At 37.3% G+C, this 20,101-nt stretch overlaps 1 protein-coding gene across 1 annotated transcript in view; it reads right to left on the reverse strand.

Annotated features, from left to right (window-relative positions):
* Positions 1-7,654: 7,654 nt before the first annotated feature.
* Positions 7,655-20,101, reverse strand: part of LOC139695164 (zwei Ig domain protein zig-8-like) — a 593,972-nt gene continuing 581,525 nt past the window's right edge. Inside the window, exon 8 of the mRNA XM_071593824.1 lies at positions 7,655-8,524. Coding sequence (XP_071449925.1) covers positions 8,358-8,524 — 167 coding nt within the window. The 3' untranslated portion in view covers positions 7,655-8,357. The remainder of the gene's footprint in view (positions 8,525-20,101) is intronic.

Genomic DNA, 20,101 nt, shown 5'->3' on the forward strand with positions numbered 1-20,101 from the left:
TGTAGTCCTTCAGCCAATTAAAAGGAAGAGCTGTATATCCAATGCCCATAAGGTCAATAAGGAGATCATTGTCTGGAAGAAAATGTAAGTATCAATGTTTCTTGAAGAAGTCTGTGCAGAGAAGTTTTAAGGTTGTTTTCAGCTTAAATCATTGTTACGTTATCATTTTATTTGAAACTTAAAATTTACAATCATTTTTTCCGTGTCAAGCTCTCTCATTCACATTTTTCCCTTTGTTGGCGAAGGGTAAAAATTGTAGTTCCATCTTTTTGAAAACCTGATCGGCGTCAAGCTTTGAAAAATGGTGTACGTGATTATCCATTATATGTATGTTATCATTACGTGATATGCCATATAATTTTTTATGTATATGTTGAATATTTTTAAATTGCTTTAACGTGTGGTATCTCTTACTCACTTTGCAAACGTGTAATGGGGAGCAGGAGTATATTCACAGCATTGCTTAATTGCGTGGTCTAGTAGCCTTGTGAGATTGTACCATTGGTGGAAATATTTCGTAGCATCAGATTCTTGTTGGAGACAGCGTAAGAAATAACGACGACCCAACTGTCACTCAAGATGATTTATTTGCCCCTTTTACTTGCCTTTAGTAGAACACGAGGTGTATTTTTTACTGAAAAAAATTGAATGCGTCGCAAATATTTCGGTATCATTTGCGGAAATGGCTCGGGGAAAGTCCATATTTATCCACGTATAATTAAAATTGATGATCTGGTAGTCCTGTAAAAGATTGTGTATCCAATTTTGGAGTATCTCTCAAAAGAATTTTGCCGATGAGTGATTTGTACTTGGTACTGTTTCATGAGATTGGTGCGGTGTTTCTTTCAAATATCAATATAGACTCAGTGAGGATGAAATTCGTTTTCACAGATTAAAAGGAAACGCCAGAAGTGTTTGAAAGATTGAATTAACCAATGCGGATCCTCAGTGAGACGGTCATTGTATGACGCTCAATAGTCGAGCTTATAGTATACTGATTAGTCGAATCGACCGATAAGATCTGCTAAAATCAACATCACTGTCATTACTGATAGTTTTCGGGTAGGTTTTAATGAAAGAGTTTTTCCGGACGCTTCGAACTTGTTTAATACACCATTTCTTGGTGAATCCTTCGTTTCCTCAGATCTATTTGTAGTTTATTTTTTATTCATCCTCTTCCTATATTTTCGCTTATCTTAAAATGTTAAACCACCTACTACAGGTACTCCCTCCTTATGATGTAAAATTTTCCAATTTCCGTATAATCCTAGCATTCTTCAGTCTTCTATCTTCTCTTATTCTTATAACCCTACTAATCCAACCACCCTCTGGGAAACTGGAACGAGGAAAGAGACAAAATGATTGATAGAATGGGAATCAATGCGAATCAAAGGACATCTTGGGGGCGGAAGTATTGTTCAGAAACGAAGTCAGAAGGCTGGGAGGGTCCTCTATATTAAAAATAACGATTAGACTTTATTGTAGTTAAAAAAGATTTGAAAACTTTGTTCAGAAAACCGAGAATCTTCAAATTCCTAATGCGCACAGACTAAAACCCTCTTATTGTTTACTTCAAGTCTAAACAGAAAAAAGAAAGAAGGGAACCAAAGAAACAGAATAAGGAACAAAATTTACCACAATCCTCAATAAAAATTTTGAGGACCAAAAATATATCATATATGCCCTGGAACAAGAAGTATATTGATTTACAATTAGGAAGAAGAAAAAATGATAGATAGTTCAGAAAATTATAGCCGCGTGGAATTATAGAATAGAGCATAATGATAACACTATATTACATCAGAAAAGGCGTTCAATAAAGAAGTGTTAGGCGTAGGCAGTTGGAGAAGGTGCGCAATTTGGAAGAAATTTGCAACATTTAGGAATGCCTGACAGAGTGCCCCGAGAAAAAATAAGGAAGAAGGGGAAGCCTTTACACAATGAGATAATAACTAAACAAGTTGTTGAGCGTACCAGGAAATATTCAAGTCCAATGGAAGGAATAGAAAAAATAACTATATGGTATAAACATTTCGCCAGTAATTCTAGGCATAAGACGCAGAAGTAGACCAATTTAGTTAGAATAGGAATGTAGAATGTTAGGATCTAATGCTAGGACGGCCGAAGGACAAAAGACGCAGAAGAAGTACGAGGACAGGAAAATTAGAGAATATTAGGGGAGATAGAAAGAGGAAATATAGATATTTTAGGTTTATGCGAGGTGAGATGGAAGGGGATTACTGGAGTGATGATTATAGAATAATATACAGCGGCGGAAAGAGAACCAACGAGGGGTTGCCATAATATTGAATAAAGAGATAAGAAGAAGCGTAGTAAACATAGACCAAGCAGTGGATAGAACATTACTAGTAGAGATATAAGCATAACTGGCGAACTTGGTCACTGATCAGGTACACATGCCACCAAGCAGTCATAAGCACGAAGTTGATACGATCAGTAAGAGAAAACAATTTTGGGTTTTCCTGCTGGTAAACATTTAATAGCGATGGAGGATTGCAATGATATCGTAGGCGAAGGAAGAGATGGTGATGAGGTGGCGGAATACGGTTTAGGGACGAGGAATGACCGCGGGGAGAAAGCAGTGGATTTCTGCATGAGACAGGGGTTAGTCATCACCAGCACTTGGTTTAGACACCACAAAAGACGCAGGTATACATGGAAAATGCCAGGTGACTCAGAAAGGTATCAGCTTGATTATATCCTTGTTAGAAACAGGTTTAGGAACAGTGTGATAATTCGCACAGCTTCCCGGGAGCGGATGCGGACTCTTACCACAATTTAGTTGTTATGAAATGTAGCGTCCGTTTCAAAAAGATAAGGCAGGGGCGGCGGGTTAGAAAATGGATTGTAGAAGCATTAAATGGATTGAAAAAGAAGGAGTACCAGGAGGCTGTAAAGAAATTCATGGATGAGGGAAAAGAGCTGAGTACTCCGAGGAAAAATTGGAATATATCAAAAAAGTGATATTGAAAGCCCCAAAATAAACCATACTAATTATTAATGTAGAAAGGACGAGGAAACCATGGGTCACGGATGAGACGATTGCAAAGATAGATAATAGGAGGAAATGGAAGAATGTAAACTCAAAAATAGACAGAAGGAAGTACAAATAGTTAAATAATAAACTGAGACGAGTGACAAATAAAGCAAAAGAAGCATGGTGGAAGACGCAGTGCAAGGATGTGGAAAGTTTGCAGAGGAAGGGTGAAATTGGTGCGCTATACAGCAAAGTTAAATCACTGTCGGGAAGTAACAAGTGACAAACTTTATCGGGAAGTAAGAAAGGAAGATCTCTATTAACAGAGAAAAGTTGGGTAAGATAATAGTTGAAAAAGAAAAGATCTAAAAGAGATGAAAGGATTAATAATGATCAATTTACTCGGGTTTCAGCAATTCGATCCTGCTCATATATTTGATTTGACCATTTTTGGGTATTATTTTTTCCTTGCAAGAACATCGATTTTTATTATTTCAACATTTGCTCAGTTACTTTCCAAATAATGTGGGGAGTGATATGCTAGACAACCATAAAGGTACCAAGTAAATCGTAAAAGTTAAAAATCTCCTTTTTATTTCAGTATTTATTACAATTTTTCTGCCTTAAATTTTAAATCAGTTAAAATATTCATCAAAAAGGTAGTTCGGAAAATTTAACTCAATATGAAAGCATTACCCTAGGCTCATATTACGGACTAGTTTCAGGTCTAAAGCTTAAAAGCTTAACTTTATCTTTATGTTAAAGGCTCTTAGAATAGTATGGTTACATTTTCTGATCCTTGATTATAAGTTTCTATATAATAAGTTACACGTAAACCCAGGTTTTACACAGGTTCACGCATATAAAGTATGTAAAATACCAAATGAATAATAACGTTAATTAGGTCTAAGGGAAAATTTGAAGCTTAAAATAAACGAGTGGATAAGGGTAAAAGACATTTGAGGCAACAGTACTTCTTTATGAATGAGCTGCCTCTAGATGTAAGTCATGTCGATAAAAGAAGTCAGTTGGATAGTAAAATATATTTGTTGCATGGGTGGAAGTGTTAGGCTGAAACTTCTGTTCAACACAATATTTGGTTATAACACTTGTAAAAGCGTGTGACTTTTTTCTTGTCAATATGACTTCCACTGTCAGGCCGACAGCTAAATGCGTTAGCAGTACAAAGAGGCTGAATTCAGTAATTCTTTATTCTTTAAATTCTCTCCTTATAAAATTCGTTTCTGTACCTATCAAATTTAGGTTTTAAAATAATGCTCGCTACAATATATAAAATATTTTCTCTATATAAAAATGGAACCTTGTGGCAACCAAGAAGACATAAATAACATATAACGAGTATCAAATGCTTTTTGACATGGAAATATTGCATTTGTACTCAAATTTGATGACCAAAAAGATAATTTTTTAAAATAATAGCCGCCTTTGAGTCAAGTCCCACTTGAAATGTGTCCGTATCATCCAGACTCCCCCTCTAGTATTTAGAAAAAGTGACATCCTCAATTCTGAGATCCAAAGATTTTTAGTTTTAACGTTTAAAAGCATATCAACGTCAAAAATATAAAATCTTTGTAACATCAATAAATTAATTCAGTACTTGAAAGTCGTGTTTCTAATTTGTTTAAGGATATCATTGATTTTCAATCACACTTTGATATTTCTCTTACATCAACTCTAATTTCGGCGTACTCAAATTACATGGCTTGCTTCACACATGTGCTCGTCTCAAATGTCTGTTCATGCAATTTCCTTAAGATATTCCCTTATGTTTTGTTCTCCTAATGATGTATGGGGATGTGTGCGTTCCGTGCTAGAGTTGATGGGTCATTACACGAAGAGAACGTCTGCGGGTGACGTACATCAGTCAACGTTTTTGCTGGTGACATGAGCTCAGTAATTTCGGCCCAGACCGTTGAATGTGAATACGAACGAAATTAGAACGCACAAAAGGTAGGAATTTTTAGAATATTTATAGGAACCGTAATAATAATTTGTTTATGTGGGTATTTGTCAATGATTAGGGCCAAATTAGAAAACTGGGATTAGAAAAGCCCACAGATTAGAAAACTGGGCGAGCATAGTAATTAATAATGGAAGTCTGGTGCTGAGGCAAATTCCATCGATCGATGACTCAGAGAGACGAAAGGATCTAGGTTACCAACTAATGCATTTGGGAGTTATGGTATCATCTTGGCAATGTTACTGTTTTTTTGATTTTAAACCGACGGTCAGATCCTTACATCTCCTTTTTTTTCCTGTAATACTTTCACATAACTTACGAAATCCTTCTCCTTACGCTATTTTAGGAGGGTATACCAAGTGAAAATTTCATTCAAAGAGTATTTCTGCAAATACTTACCTACTTCCGATGCACATGTGTTCCATAAAGGATATTTTCTTTTTTCGAAAAAAACTTTCATTAAATTACTCTACGAAGGAAACTGAAAGAAAATGTTGTCAGCCGAAAAAATAGACAAGCAATCCTCCATAAACAACACTTTAATAATTCTCTTACCAATTACACACCGTTTCATTTGACGGCTTTTTTCATGATTAAAGTATTCTTCGAATAACTGCTGTCTTTTTCTTGTTAAACTATTCTCAAGCTGTTCATTTCGTTTATCACATTTCATCCACCATCGTCCGAGAATCCGCGGCTCTCCTCCCTCGAGTGGTAGCGGCTTTCGCGGACAGTAATCACTTCGCATTCTCCAATTTCAATGGTTTTGCGTCCACCACCGCAATTCGTGCACTCACTCACTCCCTTCCCCTCTCTCAGTCCAACTACCCGTTTCAGTGATACCAAATTTCAATCGTCTCCAAAAGAAACCCTTAATTGACGCCTCTTTTTTGTCTGAGTCCCTAGACGCGTCGCATTACCCTGCATTGCCTCATCCCCTCTCTCTATGCATTGTTCCCTCTGTGGTATGCGCACACCACTCGACCTGATTGAACGGCTTGGACAAATCGATGTCGTTCAAAGTATACCGAATCCAAGGATAGGTAATCAGTTTTTTCTTAATTCCCTCGTAATAGTTAATCAACTTTCACGTTTTTTTCTTGCGTGCTGAATTTTTCGTACTTGTATCGAAACTATTTTGTTTGTGAGAAATTTACCTTTCCCGGGAGCATGAAAATCTTTTCCTTCTAATTCAAATTACGCCTTTGTATTAGAGAAGTTTTGTGCGTAAAGGTTGAAAGGCGAGCTTTTCTATTGCCACCTATGTCTCATTCTATGGTTGCTTTCTCAAAAATTTCCCATTTTTTATGCTTCCTCGTAATATTTCCCCTGTGAAAGTCCTCTTACGGTTATATTTCCGACGCATTCAACCAACCTCTCATCAAATGCCCTGTTATTTTCACTTAACCGAATTTCTAGAATTTTTCTCTCCCGTTTCCACTCTATTAAAGATAATTACTCGCTTTACTTCATGCACACTCTTTCTATCAATTAGTCACTAATTATTTATCACCCATCTATCATTGAAGCTTTTCCTCAATAAAATTTCATTCTCTTTCCCAAGTACTTCTTTTGATATAGCCCTCAATGCCGAAATTCCCGTCCAGGAAGGATATCGAAATTATTTTTAAAGACGACAAAGAATGTGCATATGAGAAAATGGTAAAATATTGAATTTATTAACTTAAATGAAGTATACAAAATATGCGGGAAAGCAATAGGAAATATTTGGTGGGGAGATCAAAATATGTATTTAGTCAGCGTTGGATGTATTGTTTGACTCCATTGAATAATTGAGAAAAATGAAATGAACATACGAATTTCAGTATTTTCTGAAAATATTAAATATCAAAGTTGAGAAAGACTTGCATGTAGTCGTGGAAGTTCATACTCATTTCATGTATTTTCTCCTAGCTTTTTTAAGGAAATCTTGTTACCGGCATAAGTATCTTGGAAATAATGAGTTCAAAGGGTACTGACGTAGTTGAGTCTAATCCTAGAAGTTTCAAAGTTATTTTTCTTCGTCCAATTATCCTTAAATACCAGTTTAATTCCAAGTCATTTCAAGCGTAGCATTTATTCTCAAGTGTGCTTGGTCTCTTCTTTCAAATTACCCCATCCTTCCCAGCATCTAGCACTCTTTTATTCCCTCCTGTGAAACTGTCACCACTTTCTACATCCCCTTGATGGCTAATTTACTTTCCCTCAACCCCTTTCACACCAGTTCCTCTCAGCGTTCAAAACATTCTCCCGTAGCCCCTATCAAATTTACCCCTGCGTTGCCCCACCCGTCCCAACGGTGTCCTCTTCTTCCCTTCCAACCCTACCTCACCTCATCGCGCTTCGCACCAAATAAAGAACCCTACCCCACCCTATCCACTATCCCCCACCTCAGGTTTAATCACTTGTATCCCATTTTTCACAATTCCGGCACAGCCAACGCTCGTCATAACTCGAGTTGCGGGGGTGTGTCCGAAGCGTATGAATGAGTAACGCAGAGTGGGCAGTATAGCCGAATTAATATGTATTTATGTGTGGCTGAATATATATGTGTGTGTTTGAGTGTGTGTGTGTGTGTGTGTGTGTGTATATATATATATATATATATATATATATATATATATATATATATATATATATATATATATATATACACATACACGCACGCGTAATAAATGAATTTAGATATGTGTTTAGGTACATATTTACGCATTTAATATGCAGCCATTCCCACACGTTAGCACACGCCCTTTCGTCGTAGTAGTAGAGGGGAAGGGATATGTGGAGGACTCAGCTCAACATTCACTTCCACCTAGCAATTCTTCATTTCGTTTCCACCCGCCCAACTTCGCAATTACAGCGGTTGTGTCACCTTCACTTTCACACCAATTGCCGCAGGGGCGCGGCCTGGGAACGATGAACTTCAAAAACCTTCCTCCAAAAATGCCCCGGGAGAGTAGGCAGGGGTACAAGTAACTTTTGTCTGTACACTTGCGTGTACGTGAATTCCCATTCCACGCCCCTATACTGCTAGACGCCGTCCTAGCGGCTACAATTCCCGATCTTTCATCCATGTCTAGATATCACATCGAAAATAGTTCTGTGGCGATTTACTTGGGATCTCTTAATGATAATAATTCCCTACCGAGCGCGTCACTACGTGCAAAGTACGTATTTAGCCACTGTACACTTGTGCTACCACACGTCAACGACTTCTTCAATTGTTACAAAATTCTCTTCTCTTGACTCTTGGACTTTCCATTGCTATCCTTCCTCCCTTTTGTCTTGTTGGTACTAACTTCCTTTCCGATGGAATCCGCACTGGAGAGATTTTCCGCCGTGGTTTCTCTTGATATGTGGGTCCAGGGTTTGAAAGGTTCATCTCCCGCGGTGTCCACCTCCTGAGACGACTGTGTCGCCTCCGGTCTTTCGTATGGCCGTCGCGTGAATCAGAAGGAAAGTCAAAAGTAGAAGAACAAGGTTTTCGGAAGCGTTGACGCAACTCGGAGATCCGCTCCCATGGTGCAGCTCGGCTGGGTTCTCACCTGGAGGAATGTAGAAAGAAAGAGATAACAATTAGCAAATGAATTGCATAGGTCAGCGAAAATTTTGGTGGATAAAAATTTGTTTTAAATCCCTTGTTCAGTTATGTACTACATCATTTGGTACCCAGCTACTCATTCGAATGCTACTCAAATATTGGTTTCGACTTTAATTTTCTTAACACTAGGAATTAAAGTAAAGTTTATCGCAAAGTGCACTTCAAGCTACATACAGGTATATTCGATAAATATAAGAAATTTTATGCTAGAAATGTCTTTCTGGAAAAATAATTTATATACTTTGAATATTTATCTGAAGCCATGAGTTGGAGGATGATTGATGATTGATCTTGAAAATGGATAATATCTACAGAAAGTTGTTTGAAACTTTAATGCTTAAAAAACGAACTCCGGGATTTAAGTCGTTCCAAAGAGCGTCAGCTAAGTAAAATAGTTTCTGGCGTGACTATGACTTAAAAATGATAGCAAGCATAAAACGTTTTGTTTTACGTAAATGCATCTTTTACAACGTTATAGCGCCCACATGAAAGTTAAGGCGACACTGTATAAAATTACTCGCCCAATATTTGGTGGTATTGGAAATATTGATTGGTGAATGTATTTTTTGGTTTCACTTTTAAGGTAAAAAATACTCTTAATTTTGAAGAAGACATATTTATCAGCATGATGCATGCACTTAACTCATCAATTTCTACAAATTCTTAGGATAAAATCAGAAAAAAATTCCAGATATCTTTACAAAAGAAGGCACGTTAACTCATTTTTCGGAGGTAAATTGCACTGTTCATACGGTCATATGGGCATTTCGTTAAATGATTTTTATAATTTACTTTTATTTTTCCTTAGTTCAGATTAGTTGGGCAATTTAGAATGGCTCAAAAATTCCAAAAACACTGATTGGTGATGCTTGCCATATGGAATTGCCATACTGGTTATTTCATATACACTTTCATCTACATCTACATCTACATAATACCCCGCAAGCCGCTGCAAGGGCGTGTGGCGGGGGGTGTTAGGCCACGAACCGTAAAAAGGAAGAGAAGGAAAAGAAAAGAACACATTAAGAGAGGGAGAAGAGCATCTATGAGAAAATAGTGAGATTACATGTAAATTTGAACTGATCTACGTATGTGCAGAAAAATTCAATCTTGCGAGAATACATTTTGAGCGATGAATATGCAATCCCTTCACAGCCCGGCAGTGAACGAACTTCATTGTGGATTTTAAATTTTTAGCAAACACAGTAATAATTAAAACCACGAGCTCAAATGGCGCTTCTCATGAAAATCATTTTAATAAGATAAAATGGCTAATGTATTAAGGGAACAATTTTTACCAATAAGTTAGTTATCGCACATTAAAATGTTTCATAAGTTATCGGGTTTGCTGAATTTGGGGAATGGGCTAGAAAAAGTAAACGCGGGCTGTGTTCTGAAATGCCTATTTTAGTATTGACCGTGGCACACTTTTCTTTGTAACCAAAGTCATTTTTAATGTAGGTCAGTGCTAGTCATGCTCTATAAGAGATCCTTTTACGGCAGGAAATTATGAAACAGCAAACTCCAATTTCCTTTAGAAGTATATATTACCGTCGCTGATAAATCAGGTATCATGATTCCAGGAGTGGTGTGGGGAGGAATTTTGCGTCGATGATGCTTATATATGCATTTCCAATGGAAATAGTTATTTGAAGTGGTCAAACCTTTGAGGTTGCTGGACCACATTGCAGCTATGACATTGGATTGCTCTTAACTATTTGGAGGTTTCCTCGGCTTATAAATTGATGCTGTATGGACGATATGGACGGTCATTTTGGCTGGAGGACATAAAATATCTCTCCATCGTTGCTCGCCATTATTTTTGAAAAATGCATATTTGATGACGCTACCTTTGAAAATATACATGAATAACTTTAGGCTCTAGCCACATCATATGTTTTGTTTATATGCAAAACCGTATCGCAATTGTAGAGCTTGGTGGACATTCACCAACACTTGAAAAATTATAGAAATTGGGGTATATATATATATATATATATATATATCAGGTGGAAGCTAAAACCTATTCAAATAACTTATCTTGTTAATAAAACGTAAAAGGAAAGAGCACTTAATAAGGAAACGAAAGGAAAATAGTAGTACTATCAGCATGAAAGCATAATTAATATATTTTTGAAATACTTGAAATTCGCTCCTTTTTCATCTTCGGAATAGAATTGCAAAATCTATGGACCTAAAGAAATTCTAACGAAATGCCAAGTACAGATACCACTAGAATACCTAGCCAGGGCCTCTTGCCACCAATGATATCTTTTTCCTCATTTTAATATTCCCTGGGATGATACATTGCCAGGCGCAGCAGATGTGTTTACGTTGTCCTTTTCTTGAAAAATCCAGCAACAAGTTTCAAAGCAATCTTTCTAGTGTTTTTCTAGTTTCCTTAAGAAAAATAATATTTAATTTAGGATCATTTGAGGAATCATGTGCAGATATTTTCATGTGACTTAAAGCATTGAGAGGCTCAAAACATGGTTAACCTCAAAATGTATGTACTTTTTCATAATCATCGTATATTATTACATATTTTCAGCTGTAGTATTTTGCAAATAAAAATATGAACGAGATCAGTTGTCTAAAATTTCAAATAATATTATTTGCCAACTAGTTTAAATATATTTTTATTTGTAGTAGGCCAAATGATTCATTTTATAGAAACAGACTTCTTCATGCGTAGTGTCACATTGCTAAATATGCATAATAGGGTACGCTTTTTGATGTAAAAGGATAGTGGATAGCACTGTGGATGCATGTGCAAATTCAGTTTATTATCCAGTTCCTGGTTTGTACCCGTTGGTTAAAATTTTTATTTTCTATAACATGCCCAATGGTTAGTATCCATAGTGTTAAAAAAATCTATTTAAATGAAAATAGATTTATGGTAATGAAAAAAAGATATTTCATCTTATAATAAGGTAAATTATAATTATATTTCTTTCATAAGTTTTTGGAGAGAATTATTCCGTTAAAATATTGAATAAAATTTTTCTCACTCATATACGAGTTATGTCTCTTCCTGAAGTATGATATTAAAAATCTGTTAATAGGAGTGGATACAAAAAGTTGACATGAGAGCTAGAACATCGGATTTGTAGCAGTTTGAAAAATCACAAACTTATTTTAAGCCCAGGGCCAGTTGTAAGATTTTTTAACCAATTTTTTTTTCGTGAATACTACATAGGTCAGTGTCATTGAGACCTGAAGTTAAAGTTGAAAAATGGTTTTTAAGATCAAGAATTACAAAGGAAGACTATTACCACGTAACGACGTCTATGGGTCCACCACTCTTTGTATTCTCCATGTATAAACATAAATAATTCCTTGGGTCACTTTATTGAGAATTTATGAATGACTTTAAATTTAAAAAAATGACATATTTGTAATCATATTATTGTAAAAAATGGTAGCATAGCGTACGTGATATTTTTGAATGATTCAAGAATTATTTTTGTTATTTTTTATACAAATTTCTTCGTTCGGAGCTTTCTGCGGCTTTAATTCCATTAGCTAAGTGTGTGTCCTGGATTTTCATCGTGTTCATTGGCTTAAATAAGCTACATTTTCGTCAGTATTTTAGTTGACGTCTCCTGGTCGAAGGTAGAGCCTTTAGTCGCGAGTTCCCGCAGACTCCCTTGGATACCGTCACCTAAATCCAAGTGTGATTTTTTGGAGACGAGATCTTTCCTACGATACTTGGGCGATAAGAGAAGAAACTGGTTACCATACCCTGATTAAATTTCACACGTAGTTGGGATTAGTACCAGGTGAGCACTACCCTTACCTATCAAACCGGCTGTTGATAACTGTATTTATTTTGTTATATAAATAAATTTATATATATATATATATATATATATATATATATATATATATACATATTTTTTTTTGAAGCAGGAGGATAGACGAAGATTGGAGGTTTTTGAAATGTGGGTGTGGAGAAGAATGGAGAAGGTGAAATGGACAAAGAAGAAAACAAATGAGGAAGTACTTGGTATGGTGGGCGAAGAGAGGGGTTTGTTGGGAGAAATCCTATGGAGGCAGGAAAAGTGAATGAAGGGGGTGTTGACCGGCAGTGGGATGTTGAAGACTGTGATAGAGGGGAGAATGTTGGACAAACGAGGAAAGGGAAGGAACAGGATAGGGATGTTGGACGAGATGAAGGGAGGAAGAAAGTACTCAGAGATGAAGAGGGACCTGATATAGAGTAGGATGATGGATTTTTTGTTTTGTTAGGAATAATAAAATGTTTGTTTGGTAGTTGTGTCCATCCAAAAACCTACCTTAACCGGTAGATTACCTTTAATAATAATAAATAACATATATATTTAATATTTCCATTACTTCCATAATGCATCCGGAATAGTATCGCTTGTCTTTGGCTTATACTTCCAATACTTCAATCCTTCAATCTTAACACCACGCCCTGTTCCGCTATAGGCGCCTTTACATAGACGCGGCAGAATAGATCAAGTTCTTTCCTCTATTCCTCTCTCTTGTTTCTTTAATTGGAAGCACTGATTTGAAAGTTTTGCAAATGTAAGACCTCCCAGATAAGCATGGTACGTATTTAATTCACGAAAAGATGTCCTTTAGTCTCGTTTGCTTGCCAGCTATATTCGTCAAGGGTCTGTGTCTAGTGCCAACTTCTTGTTTCCTCAAGACTGTGGTGATCTTTTCGGTGGTTTCAATGAAAAGGTAGCCGGCGTTGATTTGAGTTTCAATCTATCACGTTCATTGGCTTTCATTTGAGGGCAACAACAAGATGTATAGCCTAAATTAGCAGGTTATAAATGAAGCAATCTAACTTATACCTAAACATGGCAGCCTAGGATGCTAGCGATATTGTCAATCCAAACCACATCGTCGAAAACCCAAGGGTTGTTACAATTATGATACAAATATAAGTAATTATGAAGTTATATTATATACTCTGATAAATAAGGTGAAATTATCCAATAATGTATATAGTTTAAATAAATTTTTCCATTTAATAATGATCGAAACGTATGTATGTAGCTTGATTGCGTAGAATCCCATCCATATTTTGGCTAAAAAAATGCTGTTTATTCCATTCAAATGGTTGCGAAAGATCCTGGCGTGGATAACTGATTTCATGAAAAAATCCACCTTAAATTGAAATTCAAGCATGAATTTTCAACCTGTTGCTATTATCAGTTACGAAATAATTATTTAATTTTGTTTCATCATATATTTCACCGCAATGGAGTGTTTTTATGGCATATGCATATGTTTTTATGATTTAATTTATCTTTCGAGTGTAATTAAAATATGGTACTATACTTCAATAATTAATGGCACCATGGGATCGAGATGGTGCGGGGGCTAACGTACTGGCTTCCCACCCTGAGGGCGCGGGTTCAAATCCCGGCGGTGTTGAATATTTTTCAGAGGTATCTCGATCCCTACTTGAGGTGCTTTGTGGAGGGCACTTTGAGTGAGTACGCCGTCCGTCGGATGGGACGTTAAGCCGCGGACCCCTTGGCGCCTTTCGTAAAGAGTAGGCTAATGCCGACGCCGGGTTTCTCTCCACCCTTCATCCTTTCCTGTCCTTCCCCTATGGCGCAAATGACCTTAGCTGTCGGTCGCCTCCCCTCAAAACTACTACTTAATGGCACCATACGGTAAATGGAATAGTATCGGAATTTCAACGTAGCCACTGAATAAATAAAATGTACGCATGAAGGTGTCCTCTGGTGTAGCGATTCTCTTTCCTTACCATTTATCCTTCTTGCTACTTCCATAAAAAACATACAGTGATGACTTTTTGTTTACGCGATTGCATATGGATATCTTTTTGCGAAGCCAGTAAAGGACCGGAAAAGGAGGCCAATATAACTCTTTCCCTGTCTCACAAATGAAGATGCGTCAATTAAACCAACCAATAGGCAATTATCTCTTAGGGTATTTGATTCTGTCCATTTATATCGCTTACACTTGCGCCGAAGAAATTACTCCTGGAGATGGACGGGGTTTGAGAGAAGACGGGGAAATTACGAGGGTAATGGCGGGTATGGAGTGGGTCAGGGGGAAACCGTGGCGGAGTGAGTTGAAAAAAGTGGAAATACGCAATCCGTCAGGGGAAAAGAGGAGTTAGAGGGGTGCACCGGACGGAGAGTGAGGGGCGATCTCCAAGGATTAATCGTGTTTCGGGGTGGGGGGCTTCATTCATCAGTGAGATCATTTGTCACTCCGCCGTGACGTAGGTTAGCCTAGCAGATGGAAAAAATCTCATGTGGAAAGCGATTACTTTTTCATCGCGAAGTTGGGTGGAGAAGTGTGTTCCGTCATCAGTATCGGGTAGTTATTGGGTTGGTGAAGGAGGAGGAGGGGATAGGAATACGACTAGCCGATCGGAGTGACGGGAATTCGGTATGGATGGAGGGGAAGTGTTGAATAGAGACAGGGTAGGAAGGCGTACGTGCAAACAGACGGTGTGGTTGGTGTAAAAACAGGGAATAACATATCTCTCATAAAATTTTGAGTTTTTCCGTGTCTCAGGTAATCGCCTCCCGTTTTGACTTCGTTAAAGTTAAAACATTGGTGCTCATTATTATGACATTATTCAGGGAAACCATCAATTTTCAGATCATTATGAATGTTAGAAGTCCATATTGTTCGAAGTTAAATCCTATATATTGACTATGAATGGTAATCAATGTGCATATACTCTTGTGCTAATTTAATATTTATCTCTGCAGTATTCATACACTTAAATCGATGATTTGGATTATTTACAAAGTATTGATCTTGCAATTATTGTTTTTAATCAACTCTAAGGTCACGCGGAAATTTACTTGGAGTAATTAAACATGCAAACCAACCGTTAACGGCCGACTGCAAATACGAGGGTCATCCGGAAAGTAGTATCCGTTCGTGAAATAAAGACACAAAAGTAAATATTAACAAACATAAAAAATTTTATTTGAAAGAGGATACTTTAAACTACTTCTCAACATAATCTCCAAGCAAATTAAGGCATTTGTCATAACGTGTGACAAGTTTCTGTATTCCTGCTGCATAGTCCTTCGCCGCCAGCTCATTGAGATACAGGGTCACTCCTTCTTTAAGTTCTTCATCGCTGTCAAATCTTTTTCCTGCCAAAAAGTCTTTAAGCTTTGTAAAGAGATGAAAATCTGAAGGGGCCAAGTCCGGGCTATACGGTGGATGGTCGAAAGTTTCCCATTTGAATTGCTGCAAAAGTTTTTTGTGTTATCCCAGCTGCATGAGGCCTGGCATTGTCATGAACGAGAATGACACCAGTAGACAATAGACCTCGCCGCCGATTTTGTATTGCCCGCCGTAATTTCTTTAATGTTTCACAATACACATTGGCATTAATAGTGTCTCCACGGGCCATAAAATCAATAAGCAATACACCTCGTCGATCCCAGAAAATGGTTGCCATGAGTTTCCTGGTGGACAGAACTGTCTTGAATTTTTTTGGTTTGTTTGGTGAATGAGCATGATGCCACTCCATTGACTGTCGTTTACTCTCAGGTGATGCATAACAAACCCATGTTTCGTCACCAGTAATTATGCGAGTCAAGAAAGAGTCTCCTTCATCAGAATAACGTCCCAAAAACGTCAGTGCTGCAGCCATACGCTTGGTTTTGTGCTCATCTGTAAGCTTGCGAGAGACCCATCTTGCACAAATTTTTGCATAATGCAGATGGTGTTTAACAATTTCATGAACAATTGTTCGAGAAACATTGGGAAAATGCTCACAGATGTCATCAATTGTGACGCGCCGATCGTTCCTCACGAATTCGTCAACTGAGCTCACCAGTTGGTCTGTAATGACAGACGGTCTCCCCGAACGCTCATCGTCGTGTGTGTTCCCCCTCCCTGTCGTTGAAGTTGCGACACCACCGCCGAACAGACGACTCGTCCATTACATTGTCTCCATACACCTCCTTTAATTGGCGATGAATATCACATGGGCGAACGTTTCTTGCATTGAGGAATTTAATCACTGCCCTCACTTCACAACTGGCGGCGTTCTCAATTTTTTTAAACATTGTAAACAATCACAGAAACAACACAGGCAATGCTAGCGTCACGCAACTTGGCTCAGAGAAGGCAGACAAGCCACTGAAGCTATCTGACCTCGTCCAGCGGCTACTCGCGTCGTCAGCACTTCATGCGGCACGAACGGGTACTACTTTCCGGATGACCCTCGTATATTTCTGAATATTTTGAATCATTAAAAGTTACAAAAATCCTATGATCGGAAACCGAGTGTGTGATTCACATATTCTTTGATACATACATAATGTAGTCAAATTATAAAAATTTTTACATGCCCGAACCCACATGCATGTTTAAAATACTGTATGGTTTAATGCATTTTAATTTTTTGTACAGTTCGAAGGAGTCTATCAAAGGTTAAGAAGTCCTCTAGCTATACTTAAGTCTCTAGGCAACAAGCACGTGATCTCATGTAGTGAAACCAGTACATTATCCAAAGCATTCCATTTCCGCCTTAATTAGGAATTCTTTGCAAGTAAAGGTATATGAAGTTGATGTCTATTGACCCCTAGTTCATATTTTATATGTAAGTTTTATCATTTGCTCGATAATATCTTATTAATTAAGAACTCGCTGCCTTTTTAAAAGTTAATTCCGCATAGTAAATTGGTAATCATAAGGAAAGGCGTGGCATATATTTTAAAAAGATTTTTAAATAAAAAAATAATTCTCGTGTAAGAAAGAGGTATCTAAAATAATGATTGCAAGCATGTGTTCTGTTTGAATTCATGAGATATGTAGTTTTATCTTGCCTCTCAAGTGAAACACCTTACTTTTACCTTAGCGTCAATATGGACAGCGTGATATTTTTCGAGTTGGAATTTTTTCTGGATAGTTTAGCAAATTTTGGAACTTTGCAGTAAGATTCATGTATCTAATGTTAAATCATTAATCCCTGAAAGGGGTACAGGAGTTCAAAAGGCTACCTACGGGCTTACTTTATTTAGTTTAAGAATTCATAAAATATCTTAAATGGATAATGCATGATATTGAAATAATTCTTGAAGAAACTTTGTTGGGAACTATTCATGGAAAAATAGCTCTACGGTTGAATTATTCCAATAAGGTCCAAACTTCGAATCATTTTTTTTCCAAATTCGCCCTTTTATATCATTTAGAGCTTCTTTCAATTCGTAATTCAAAATGTACTGAAAAGATTTATGAAAGCCGTATCCAAGTTGGCTTTCATAGATAGTAAGCAGTGGTAGTGTATCAACCCTGTCATATATACTTTACTTAATTTCCTTCTTTTAGCTAATTAAGTCCAATTAGAAATGCTTTATGATCGTGCCGCGCACAATAACTCCTAGTGAAACTTATTTCGGACACCAGTAAGCAATAAATGAATTACTTTGATCAGAATATTGTTTTTTTGGAGCAATATTACTTTTATATATGGTTTATGTTTACGGATTTATTCAATTTAAGCAATTGGAATCGGGAAAAGTTATTGCTATAATGTGATATTTGAATGTTAGTTAGTAGTTTCTTAGATATGATTATATTATTAACATTCTTCCCATGTGGAAGCATAAAATAATCCGAAAACTTTCGTTGTAGGGTAATCAGAAATTAAGCATATTTTTATGTAATGTAATTCGTCCAGCCTATATCCCAGTAGCTTTTCACCATTTAAATTACAGACAGGCCGTGCTCAATAAAACGGGATTAAGTTAAGCCCTAAATATTATGACAGCGAAATCAAACGTTAACGTTGTCAAGGAGAGTCGAAATTACGTTTCTTAAAGGTAAGACTTTTGACTGATAAGTAGACAAAGGGCGACATGCAGATCTGTATCTTCGTGACGCCTTTTTATGAGTCTTTTGATTTATAACCAGTTTCAAATTTAAATTTTGGTAAATTCGGATAATAAAAAGTTTAAAATATTAATTGATTTTTCTGCTCACTATTATGAACTATTAATGATTTTCAACTTTCGTACCTTGTTCATTATCTTTGTACATACCTGTGTCCTTCGTGGAAGCCTACACGTCAGGGGCGTGTTGCAAATTCAATTGTAAATTAATATATGTTTATTTTACAACTTGATTAAACGTAAGGCTTTGCTGGGGATACGTATGCCTTGTGGTGATAACTTTAATAAGTACGAGGGTCATCCGGAAAGTAGTACCCGTTCGTGCCGCATGAAGTGCTGACGACGCGAGTAGCCGCTGGACGAGGTCAGATAGCTTCAGTGGCTTATCTGCCTTCTCTGAGCCAAGTTGCGTGACGCTAGCATTGCCTGTGTTGTTTCTGTGATTGTTTACAATGTTTAAAAAAATTGAGAACGTCGCCAGTTGTGAAGTGAGGGCAGTGATTAAATTCCTCAATGCAAGAAACGTTCGCCCATGTGATATTCATCGCCAATTAAAGGAGGTGTATGGAGACAATGTAATGGACGAGTCGTCTGTTCGGCGGTGGTGTCGCAACTTCAACATGGGGAGGGGGAACACACACGACGATGAGCGTTCGGGGAGACCGTCTGTCATTACAGACCAACTGGTGAGCTCAGTTGACGAATTCGTGAGGAACGATCGGCGCGTCACAATTGATGACATCTGTGAGCATTTTCCCAATGTTTCTCGAACAATTGTTCATGAAATTGTTAAACACCATCTGCATTATGCAAAAATTTGTGCAAGATGGGTCCCTCGCGTATCTCAATGAGCTGGCGGCGAAGGACTATGCAGCAGGAATACAGAAACTTGTCACACGTTATGACAAATGCCTTAATTTGCTTGGAGATTATGTTGAGAAGTAGTTTAAAGTATCCTCTTTCAAATAAAATTTTTTATGTTTGTTAATATTTACTTTTGTGTCTTTATTTCACGAACGGGTACTACTTTCCGGATGACCCTCGTATGTGCCTCAATGCGAATCCTGAGACGAAGTGTAGGATTAGAAAATAAAAAGGACGTGCCTTTTTCCAGCTAATTTAGGTTGTCTATGAATTTTATTTGAAGCTTTATTAATGGGAATGTCATTAACCAGGTTATTGGAATCCTCATTGACAGAACTGATATCTTCCGTGAAACAAGACATTTTTTATGCTCAGTTTTTTTAGTGTGGCAATTAATCCCTCTGTTATTCAAAGGAATTACGCAGAAACGGCTTTTGGAGAAACATCCAACATGTGGAAAATTCATCATTGACCCAACATGTCTTATATCTTACAACGTCACGCAGTTCCCTCTCAGTGAAGCTCTCGATTTTTCGGAAATGTGACTTATGAGGCTGAGGGAAGCCTTTCCGGAAGCTGTAGAGATAAAGGAGAAGGACTTGAATTTCAAAAGAGGCAGCTGAGTGAGATAAAGCACATTTGAAATCGTCTTATCTCCAAGATGATTTGGAGGGACACATGGGGGAGATGGAACTACTAACGCTCCGAAAGGCGGATGTCTCCAGCCTCGGGTGGAGAAAATGTGCGTGGAGAGAAATACATTCTCCAGGAGG

This window comes from Hetaerina americana, unplaced genomic scaffold (assembly GCF_022747635.1).
Source record: "Hetaerina americana unplaced genomic scaffold, ioHetAmer1.1.p SCAF_6, whole genome shotgun sequence".
Taxonomy (NCBI): domain Eukaryota; kingdom Metazoa; phylum Arthropoda; class Insecta; order Odonata; family Calopterygidae; genus Hetaerina; species Hetaerina americana.